The following is a 12,122-nucleotide window of genomic DNA, read 5'->3' as shown; positions in this document are numbered from 1 at the left end:
TGAATATTCTCCTTAAAAAAAATTTCATAAATTCAATTTTCCCATTTTTCGAAATTCAAATAAAGTGGAATTTTCTATTTAATCGAATTTGAAATTAAAACTAAATTTCCATGTCATTTTCATTTTTTTAAATTATTCGAAATATTAAATAAATTAATTAGTAATTTTATTGAATTAATAATTTTATTTTTTTCATTTTAATTTTATACAGCAGATTTTTTTAAATAGGCAATTTTTTTTACAGAGAATTTTTAATTTATGTTAAATAAAATGTTATAAGAAAAATTTCGCTTAAATAAAAATTCTATGATGAAAAAATTGAACTCAATAATAAATTCTACTTTATAAAATTCGGTTAAATCGAAATTCCTTCTTTTTTTTTTTGAAATTCACTTCATTAGAAAATCGAACCAATTTGAATTTTTAAGAATATTATTCAAACGCTTCTCCAGACAAATTTTCAGATTGATATTTATGTTTATAAAATTTTACAAAAAAAGAAAAACAAATTAATTTGCAAGAATTTAAAGTACAGTTCAATTATATTATTTTGAAGAGGAGTCTCAAGGCCATTTCAATTTTTTTTTTCAGTTGGTTAATGCAGAAAGCCCTAAATTAAAATTGAGTCTAGACAAAGTACCTTTTAGTTTCAATACGGGGTAAAAGGAGCTATTTATACAGTGTTTAAGGTTATGTTAAACGACCTTGAATTTTTTTCCATTTATACTTCAATGTAAAAAAAATTAATAGACGTAGAAACATGGCCTTAAAAATTTTTAATTTAGACAGAGTTTTCGGATTTTAGAATAGAGGTCAATTTATAAAAATTTTAGCTGAATTTTTCATTATAGACTTTTCATGGAATCAAATTTTCATTTAACAGAATTTTAATTTATATGTTAAATGGAAATTTTCTACAAAGAAAAAAATTCATCGAATTAAAAACATAGAAAAAAATTTGTTAAAACTGAAAATTTGGTTCAATATAAATTCTATTTTTCAAAATTCAGTTCTAAAAATAAATGAAGGAAAATGAAAAATTTGACACTATAAATTGCGAAAAACTAGCAAATTCTGATAATAATAAAAAAAAAAAAAAAAACCTCGTAGAATTGGTACACGTAGAAAGACCCTCTTCAGCATATTTATAAGATAAGGGAATAAGAATTCGATAATAAAATGACAATATAATAAAATAAATTGTCATTGGGAAATTTTTATACGCATACATACAATTTTCAAATATTATAAAAAAAAAATTAATATTAAAATGAAACGATATGCTTACCATTAATTCTTTTGGATTGACGAACTCTAAGGCGTGCCTTTTAATGGCGTGGAAAGCCGCGTTAGGCGCATAACCAGGATGTTGTGACGTTGAGATGGGGGCTGCCGTCGTTGCCGGTGCCGTCGTCGTTAATACCTCCGTCTTACCCGAAAGCGACAATTGTTTTCGTCTCACCGACATGGCCTTTAAAAAGAAATTTTTTTTAAAAAAATTTTTATTATTACATTTTTAGAATTTTCATTTGACAAAATTTCATTAGATAAAATTTACTATAACTATAATTAATTTAAAAAAAAATTCCATTTAACCGAATTTTCATTTTACAATTTTTTTTTTTTTTTAATTCATCGAATTTGAATTAGTCAGAATTTTATTTTTTTTCTCCAATTTTCATTAGACAGAATAGTTATTTTAAAAAAATTTTATTTTACAAAAAGAATATTTATTCTTTTCTATATCGAATCGAATTTATATTTTAAAAAATTCTTAAAACAACGAATTTTTACAGAATTTTTATTTAAGTCCGTATATCTGCCAAAAGAATTTGGGAGCAAATTTTAAAATTAAACTATCATAAATTTCGTTGATAACTTTTGAGTGTTTATAAATAATGTCTTTTTAGTATTTTTAAAAATTTTTCTTTTATGTAAAAGCAAACTTTAACAGTTTAAAGAACTTGAAGAAAAAATAAAAAATTCTTTCACTTTTTTTTTTTTTTTTTTTTTTGAAATATTGTCTAAATTACTTTTATAAAAACTAAAAAAAAATAATAAAAAATTTACTTACATCTGCATTACAGTGCCTGTCATATAAATGAGTCATCAGAGAAAAACGACGACGTTTAAGATTGTCACAATTTGACCAAAGACAGAGAATTTCTTCACCTCCATTTGGACAATGCGCTTCGCACACGTGAAGATAAACATCGTGCGAAGTCTTAAATTGCCTATAAACACAAAAGGAATATTATATTTTTTTTTTATGACGATAAATAAATCAAAAATCACACTCCTGTGATTTAGAGGTGTTTAAAGCTCAATGAAAAAAAAGCAATCAAAATAAGTTGGATAATACCTTAAAAGGTGTTTTTTCTTTTGCAAAATAGAGTTTAAATTCGATTTATTATTTAAAATTTTTCATAAATTTTTAATAATTTAGATAATAAACAATAATCTTTAATATTATATTTAATTTGAATTCGCAAAATATGAAATATTGCTTTAAATGAATTATGAAAATTATTTCATTCAATACTGCATGTTTTTAAATTCAAATAAATATTTCTTTGCATGAATAAAATATATTTTTTTTGAAATAACTAAAAATTTTCTGGAACCAAATAATTAATTATTCGACATGAGTAATTTGTTTTAATTGAAACTGAAAACCTCTTTAATTGCGGCAAATAATACTTTATTCGATCCAAGTACACAATTTATTTGCATCAAACCAACAAATTTTTTATATTGCTTTAATAATTATTAAAATAAATTTATTGTGTTTAATAATTTTTATTTGTATCAAAAAGCCAAATATTTGAGTGAAATAAATAAATAAATGAATTGTTTTAAATAATTTATTATTTGTGATAAATAAATTCATTTATTAGTTTCAGTTAATTATTTACGGCAAGCATGATTATGTTCTAAAAATCATTAGTTAGAATTTTCATTTTATGGAATTTCATATGTCATAATTATTTTTGAGCCGAATTTTTATTTGTTCGAATTAGTATTTTGCAGAATTTTCATCGAAACGATTTTCTATATTACAGAATTTTTATATAACCGAAAATTTACTTCACAGAATTTTTATTTGTCAAAATTTTCATTTAACATAATAGGCATTTCAAAGAATTTTTATTGTGTAGAATTTTCATTTTATTCTTTCAAATAAATTTTCATTTGTTCGAATTATTATTTCATATAATTTCCATATAACCGATTTTTCATACTACAGAATTTTTACTTAACCGAAAAATCATTTAACAAAATTTCTAATTGATAGAATTTTCATTTGTCCGAAATTGCAAACGGTAATTTTTTCTAATAAAAAACATAAAAATTATAACTCATCTTTGTTATGTCCAAAAGTTTTTGAATTGAAAATTCGTTGTTAACAAATTTTTTTTCTTAAATTTAACAGCGACAGGAAGATTTGTGAGGTCCTTAAAATATTAAATTTATGTTTATCTCCATTTTTTTTTGAAAAATGGATTTATCAGATTTTGAAAATTTACTCCTCGATTATTCGGTTAAGTAAAAATTCTCTAGTGTGAAAAATCGGTTATATGGAAATTATATCAAATAATAATTCGAACAAAGTGAAAATTCATCTGAAAGAAAATTCTATGCAATGAAATTCTACCCAATAAAAGTTCTTTAAAATGTCTATTATGTAAAATGAAAATTGGAGCAAATAAAAATTCTGTGAAGTGAATTTTCGGTAATATAAAAATTGTGTAATATAGAAAATCGTTTTGATGAAAATTCTGCAAAATGGAGCACTGTGAAGCGCACAACCCCGATATTTGTTTGTTTTTCCATAATAGTTTTAAATATTACAATTTTATTAAAAATTTATTAAATGAAGGAAAGTAGATGTGGATTTTGTAGTAAATTGAATGTCGTTTGATATTAAGGTATCAATTTTGAAGATATAATTAATTTTAATTTATAAAATTGAAAAACAAATTTTAAATAAATTTTTCAATTTTTGAAGTTAAAATTAATTAAATCTTCAAAATTGATACCATAATATCAAAGGACATTCAATTTACTACAAAATTCTCATCTATTTACCTTCATTTAATGATTTTTTTAATAAAATTGTAATATTCAAAAGTATTATGGAAAAATAAACAAAGATCGGGGTTGTCCGCTTCACGTAGAGTGCCCCAAATACTAATTCGAACAAATAAAAATTCGGCTCAAAAATGATTATTGACAAATGTAATTCCATAAAATGAAAATTCTAACTGATTTTTAGACAATAATAATACGTCCCTTATTTACTTAAACTAAATACAATTTATTTAATTCAAATAAGTGTGATTAAAATAATTCAATTTATTTAAATCAAATACATTGTTTTTTGAATCCAAATAAAAAATATTTGAAACAATTAAATATTTTTCAAATAATTTAAATTAGTTGAATTAAGGGGACTTTCTGATTTAGAATTTCAAAAAAATCGATTTTTTTTTTGCTTAAAAATGTTCCATAGTATTATAGAATTAAGAAATTAATTAAATTTAGTTGAAAATGGTTACTTGTGGCCTTTTGAGATTGCTAGTTATGAATATAGGCACAAAACTAACGTTCTAGGAACATCAAATTCGTAATCAGCGAGCCCAAAAACCCCCGAGTAGCAAGTTTTAAGCAAATCCGGTTGAATTTTTTATTTTTCGTCCGCCATATTGGATCCGCCATTTTGAATTTTCAAAAACGGACATCAAATTCGTAATCAGCGACCCCAAAAACAGCGGGATACAAAGTTCTGTTGTAATAAAAAGTTGTTTGATATTCATGACTCAATGAATTATGTTATGAAAACTTTGAACGCGTTTTTCTCGAAAACTCATTTTTCAAACTGGTACAGAGCTTTTCTCGAAATCTACCGAACCGATTTTGAAATCCCAAAAATTTTTCGATTCTTTATTTAAAAAACTGGTGCCTAAACCTCTAAAAACTCATATTTCTACCCCCTGTGTTTTTATATGGAGGTAAATTGACCCAAAAACACGGCGTTTTTGCGAGTTTTTGAGAAAAATGTACATAAAAAATAAAAAAAACCTTTAAAAAAAATCGTTTTTGAGGTTTAGGCACAAGAATAAATCCTTATGAAGAGATTCCCGTTTGGAACTTGAATTTATGTATTACAGGTGGCCCGGAATCTAACGTACCAAAAAAAAGGTATCTTTTGGAAGACGCCACCTACAGCTATGAAATTGAACTAAATACACTCAAACATATATTTTAAATTTTCTGTACGCAATGTGCTACAATGTCCAAAAATAGTTTTTACAATTTCTTTAATACTCTTCTTACAATAAAAATTTTAAAACCTTCCTTTTTTGTCAATTCTAAACCAGAAAGTCCCCTCAAATAATTTTTCTTTTTTTTTTTTCGTTAAAGTAAAATGATTATAAATTCTTTACCTGTGACATCCCCGCCATTCGCATAAAAAGGCATTGGGATCAATTTTAATGGTGATTGTTTTGGGTTCCGTTTGTTGACTCGTGGAAGGTTTGGATTCGGGTTCAGTCGATGTGGAAGAGCTAACGGTTTTGACGATTTTAATCGGTTGTTTCATGGTGATTGTGTGTTGTGTCGCCGCCGCTTGATGCGGTGTCGTCGGCCTCGTTGGCGGTGGTGTTGACGCTGGCGTTGGTGTAACAACTCTCGATGGAATACTCGTTGTTGTCACTGGACATTGTTGCGCTAATGCTGGAATTGTCACTGTCACCGTATTCTGATTACTCTGCGCCATGGAACTGTTGACAATTATTGATTGGGGAATTGTTGCCGATGTTGGAACCAAAGGAGGTGGTATATTTCCAAGTGCAGGACTCTGTAAAATCGGTCGCGGAACTTGCGTTACGACAACCTGATGGAAAAAAAAGTTTTTTTTTAAAAACATATTTTCTACAAAATAAAAATTACATTTTTTAACAAGTTTTATCAGTTTCTCTCACCTGTTGTCCTTGAGGTGTGACAGCAACCATTTTTTGTTGCGTCGACTGCGTATGCTGTGTTTGTGGTTGAAGAATAATTATTGTCTTTGCCCCGGTGCCTTGCTGTTGCGTTGTCTGTGCAACAAGAACAGTTTGTGCCTGCCCCTGAACAAGGGCCGTTTGTGGCTGCGCAAGAACATAATTTTGTCCCGGTACACCGCCAGAGACGACATATTGCAATTGACCGGCGGCACTTTGTTGTAAAAGAACTTGTGGCTGCGATTGTGTTTGTCTTCCCTTAACAGTTGGAATGATCATTGGACTATTTGATTGAATTTGTTGAATTGCCTGTTGTACCATAATTTGCCTTGGTGTTGCCATTATTAATTGTTGATGCGCTTGCTGTTGTTGATGTTCATATTGATTAATCACCGTTTGCTGTGGTGCCTCTACTTTTATTATTGGCATTGGTTCCTCCTTTACAGTTATCATTGGCATTGGATCCTCAAGATCAGTTTCGTCCTCAATAATATCGGCAGCGAGCGCTGCATAAAGATTTGCCGCCGTCGATGAAACTGTTGCTTTCTCACCATCTTTATCATCGTCAAGATCCTCGGATTTTATACTAGAGAGCGTTGATTCGACAGTTGTTGAATCGACAGCCGGATCGGGTGATGTAGTGCCGTTTGAATATTTTGGCTTTTTTAATTCAACTTCATTTATTTCATTCGCTGATCTTTTCATATTGCGAGGAGCCTCAATTAGCGTTTCTTCCGAAACATCAGTTTGCATTATCATATTATCATCGTGTTCAACTTTTATTTTTATATCGGTGGGAGATTCTTTAAGGACTTTCTTTATATGATTCTCAACTAGATCCATTCCCTTCTCATTAATTGAATTTTTACCTAAAATATCATTAAAATTTATTGATTATTAAATACCAATTTTATTTATATCAAAATGATTTTTTAATAATTTATTTTTTGAATTGAAAAAAATATATATATTTCCTAACTCACCTAAAACACCATTCAAAACAGGTTCCTTGTCGACTTTCTTTTCAAGCAAATCAGCAAGCATCATTGTCTGAAGAGGTTTTTCTTTACAGCTAATGCTTGATGAATCTTTTGACGATCCATCATCGTTTGCATCAATATCGAGATTAGTGGGAGCGCCATTTAGAAGAATACCTTCAAAACTAGTGAGTGAATTTTCCTCCTCGGGACCAACACCCGAACAATCTCGACTACCGCCAATTCCACTGCTTGACGCCAAGGAATTATTCGTCGAATCTGAATCTTCAGCAATTGGTGTACAAATTGATCTTTGGTTTTTATTTATTGTGCTTGACACTGACGTCGATGTTGTAATTGATGGCGGTCGACATATTTTCCCTCCAATAGACACATGATTATCGCTCGACACTTGCACCGGTAATTTTGTTTGTCCATTTTCATTATCGCTTATTTCAGTCTATTTAAAAAAAAAAAAAAAAAAATTAATTTAAATTTAATTAAAATTCAAACGCATGATGAATATTAAACATAAAATTTAATTATTTTCAAAATTTTAAATTCAAAATCTTTTAAAATTTAATTATTTCCCAAAATTTTAATTCAAAATTAATTAAAATTCAATTATTATACAAAATTTCAATTGAAATTCAATTATTTTCCAAATTTTCAATTCAAAATCTTTTAAAATTTAATTATTTTCCAAATTTTCAATTCAAAATATTCTAAAATTTAATTATTTTCCAAATTTTCATTTTAAAATCAAATAAAATTCAATTATTTTAAAAAATTTCAATTAAAATTCAATTATTTCCCAAAATTTTAATTCAAAATCAATTACAATTCAATTATTATATAAAATTTCAATTGAAATTCAATTATTTTCAAAAATTTGAATTTAAAAGCATCTAAAATTTAATTATTCCTAAAATTTTCCATCGAAAATTTTTTTTTTTGAAATTTAATAATTTCAATTATAACTCTAAGGAAATTCAATTATTTTTAACTATTTTAATAATATTCTTTGAAATTTCAACTATCTGAAACCATTTTCAATTAAATATGATTTTCAAATTATTGTATTTTGTCCGCATTTTCTAATAAATTTTTAGTGAAATCATCTAAAATTTTAATTACAAAACACTTAAAGTTCCAATTAATTTCAAAAATCTCAATTTTAAATCTTTGAAAATTAAATTAAATTTAAAAAATGTTTTCCAAAAATTGTTTGATAAATTATTTTTAGTTCTGTAAAATTTAATAATTGTTTGAAAATTAACAATATCTTTTGAAATTTAATTATTTCTAAAAATTTCAACATTAACCCTTCAAAAAGGATTATTATTAAAAAAAAACAATTTTTATTTAAAAATCTGTAAAATATTTCTGTTAAAATAAAAAACAAATCCACTTTTTTTTGGAATATAAATCAACTGAAACGACTTTTTGTGTCTTTAAGTTGATTCGAGGCCTGTGTTTTTATAATTAATATTTAATAGCTATTCGTTGGCCCCTTGTACCTTAAAAATTAATTTTTAAAAATTCAGCTTTGAATTTTCGAATTTGGAATTTTAAAGAAACTTATTCCGAAATTTGGAAACACAATTAGACAACTTTGGCAAAAATGAGAAAAAGAATTGTCAAAATTTGACACGTCATAAGATTATTATTCAAAAAAACATGTAAAATCAGAAAAGGCCAATTTCAAGTTAAGACAGAAGGACAGACCAAGCATTTTATTATTATATAATTGATTTTTTAAATTCAACTGTTTTTAAAATTCAATTATTTTTAAAATTCAATTGTTTTGAATTTAATTATATTTATTCTTTAATTCAAAAAAAAAATTTTAACTATTTTTATTGAACGATTTTGAATAAAATGAGAAAAAAAAATTCTTGTGTAGCGATATTAACAACGAAAAAAATTATTAGAAAAAGTTAAAAATTAGTAATTATTAATTTTCAAAGTGTTTTTATAAACTATTTATTTCTCTTTTTTAAATATCGCTTTCCTCTGCACAAAAATGTGAAGAATTTAAGTTGCAATTTAGTTTACATATCAAAAGAAAAAAATTACCTTGTCGAAATTGTTAGTCATTATGACTTTGGCTCCGTTGAGCCTTTGTATTTTTTTGGCAGGAGTCGTCGTCACGATTGCTGTTTTTTGCTTTGAATTTACGAAAGATTTGTTCAATTGACTTCCTACAGATGTTGGCGTCGTTGCAGGAGTTGAAGACTGAACATTCAATTGCTGTTGCAATAACCTTTGCTGTTGTTGACGTTGGGCGACCTGTTTTTTTTTTTTAATTTTTACAAAAGAAAACAAAATTAAAAAAGAAATAACCAGTAAAATTATTAACTACTTTTGAAATGCAATTATTCGTCTCGTAATTAATAAAAATTAAAAAAAAAAACTCAAATAGAAAAAAATATTTTCTATACTCATTTCTTTGTATCGACTGGTTTAAATAAAAAGTTAATATTTTAATTGACCAAATGAAGAAGCACTGAACAATACAGTAACTGAATTTAATTTACTTAATTAATTTAATTTTTAAGTAATATTTTTTCTTACAATAAACAAAGAAGAATTTTTAAGAAGCAACTCTTAAAAATTATTATTTTTTAATATATTTATTTTATTTTCTATTTTTACGAAAGCGGAAAAATAATTTTAAAAAATTAATAAAAATATAATGAACTAAGTTAGTAATTTTCGTTTATAATCATTTTCTTCGCATTAAAAATAAATTTCTCTTTGATAGAGACATTCAACAAAAAAAAAACAAAAAAAAAAAAAAAAATGTCGACTCTACATGAAATTTATCTATGAACTTTGAAATTAAATTTTTTTTTGTTTTTTTACAGAAAAAAAACTTAAAAAATATGTTTTGAATAAAAATCTCATATGGAATTTTCCATTAATTCAATTTTTTTTCTAAATTAAAAATAAATTTTTTGATTGATACTGCTTTGCTGATGAAATATGTACCTAAAAATTATAAAGTTACTGTATAAATCTTGCTTGCACCCTCAAAAGGTTTCATTCAAAAATAAAATGTTTCCTCTATTTAGAAACATTATTCTACATTATTCATGCTTTGTTAGTAGAAAAAAAAAAAATAAAATCAACACACAAAAATTTAACATTTATCTAGGGGGGGCAAAAAAACGATTTTTGTTTTTCTGCACTGATCGACATTTTTAGAAAAATAAAATTATATAAACATAATTGAAATATCTGAATTAATCTTTTTGCACGTAATTATACATTGTATGAGAAATTTTGTCTCATAAAAATGTATTAATTTTATAATCTATGTATTCAAGTCGATTTTACTAATTTATAATTTTGAATCACCATGCTAAAAAAAATCAAGTGTTATTTGAAAACAAATTCACAAAACTCTGTTAGAGGCACTCATTTTTTTTTTCTTGATACATACGGTCGAGTCGTTTAATTAAACATTTTTCTTTTGTCTTTTTCTAATTAGAAGTAATCTTAAACTTAAAAAATTAAATTTCTTTATTAAATAATTTGTAACTTAATTTTTAAACTTGAATCTATAAATTTGATTCTCAATTTTTTTTTTAATATTAACTGCTATTATTATTTATTTATTCATAAGTAAAGAGTATTTTAATGCTAAATTCTTAAATCTAAACGGAAAAAAAATTTTAATTTGGATCTTTAATATACTGAAAATTTGATTGGTGAGAATTATTATAAAACAAGGTCAAAAACAAAAAATGATACATAATTTAATCAAAAGTTTACTTAAATGTCATTATTAGGGAACGCATTATTAAGTTCTAAAAGTCATTAGTTAGAATTTTCATTTTATAGAATTTCATTTGTCATAATTATTTTTCAGTCGAATTTTTATTTGTTCGAATTAGTATTTTGCAGAATTTCCAACAAAACGATTTTCTATATTACAGAATTTTTATATAATCGAAAATTAATTTCACAGAATTTTTATTTATCAGAATTTTTTATTTACTCGAATTTTCATTTAACATAATAGGCATTTTAAAGAATTTTTATTGGATAGAATTTCATTGCATATAATTTTTATTTTATTCAATGAATAAATTCTACCCAATAAAAATTCTTTAAAATGCCTATTATGTTTAATGAAAATTGTAGCAAATAAAAATTCTGACAAATAGAAATTCAAACAAATAAAAATTCTGTGAAGTAAATTTTCGGTAATATAAAAATTATGTAATATAGAAAATCGTTTTGATGAAATATTTGCAAAATACTAATTCGAACAAATAAAAATTAGGCTCAAAAATAATTATGAAAAATGAAATTCCATAAAATGAAAATTCTAACTAATGATTCTTAGAACATAACCATGCGACCCATTATTAGTTGAAAGTCTAAATATCAAAATTGAATCCTATATTTATTGGCAAAACTGGACATATTCTGTAATTTTTACGTTTTGAATTTTATTTTTTTTTATTAAACTTTTGTTTTTTTTTGACTAAACGTGCATTATAGAATACCATTTAATTACACTTTTACCCATCAAACTTTCAGTCTATGAGAAAATAAAAATAAAACAAAAAAAAACAAATACGAACAAAATACTCCCTAGGAATCATTATTCTAAATTTCCATTATTTCGACTTTTATAATGTCAAACTTTAATTTAACCAAATTTTCATAAGGTAACATTTTTATAGAAACGAATTTGTTAGATAAAAAATTCTAACTTCATTAAATTTCCAAATTTTTTCATGAAATTTATGTTTTTCTATTCAAAACAGTAAATAAAAAATTTAAAAAAAAAGTTAAATAGTTTTTTTTAATTTGAAGAATTACATTAGTTATTGTTATAGAAATTCTAAAAAATTAAAATACTGTTGAGTAAAAAATTTGATTAATATAAATTCGATTAAATAATAATACTTTTAAATAGATACTAATTTTTTTTTTTTTAGAAACTTTAGAAAACTGAAAAATCTGCTTTATAAAATTGGGTTATGTGAAAAAATTCCGTTGACTTAAATATCATTTAAATAAGAATTAGAATTTTAAATAGTAAAAATTCACTTCTACGTTAATTACATCCTACGAAAGTCGGATAAAAAGAAATTGGATCTCATAAAATTCGATCTCATGAAAA

General features: G+C 24.8%; 2 protein-coding genes across 7 annotated transcripts in view; one reads left to right on the top strand and one right to left on the bottom strand.

The window, feature by feature from the left end:
* LOC127278136 (beta-1,4-mannosyltransferase egh) overlaps positions 1-12,122 on the top strand; it is a 282,071-nt gene that overhangs the window by 173,734 nt on the left and 96,215 nt on the right. The window lies entirely within an intron of this gene.
* The window catches only part of LOC127278121 (AT-rich interactive domain-containing protein 2), a 93,691-nt gene that overhangs the window by 12,536 nt on the left and 69,033 nt on the right, over positions 1-12,122 (bottom strand). For all 6 annotated transcript variants that reach the window (XM_051299665.1, XM_051299664.1, XM_051299668.1 and 3 more), the window contains exons 11-16: positions 9,059-9,271; positions 6,986-7,439; positions 5,985-6,871; positions 5,448-5,896; positions 2,075-2,234; positions 1,289-1,471 (exon numbers count right to left, since the gene is read on the bottom strand). In XM_051299665.1, coding sequence (XP_051155622.1) covers positions 1,289-1,471; positions 2,075-2,234; positions 5,448-5,896; positions 5,985-6,871; positions 6,986-7,439; positions 9,059-9,271 — 2,346 coding nt within the window. The remainder of the gene's footprint in view (positions 1-1,288; positions 1,472-2,074; positions 2,235-5,447; positions 5,897-5,984; positions 6,872-6,985; positions 7,440-9,058; positions 9,272-12,122) is intronic.

The sequence above is a fragment of the Leptopilina boulardi genome, unplaced genomic scaffold (genome assembly GCF_019393585.1).
Source record: "Leptopilina boulardi isolate dan_hultmark-lab unplaced genomic scaffold, ZJU_Lbou_2.1 LbouV2_195, whole genome shotgun sequence".
Taxonomy (NCBI): Eukaryota; Metazoa; Arthropoda; class Insecta; order Hymenoptera; family Figitidae; genus Leptopilina; species Leptopilina boulardi.
The sequence above is the reverse complement of the archived record's forward strand: the minus strand, read 5'-3'. Positions and strand labels throughout refer to the sequence as shown.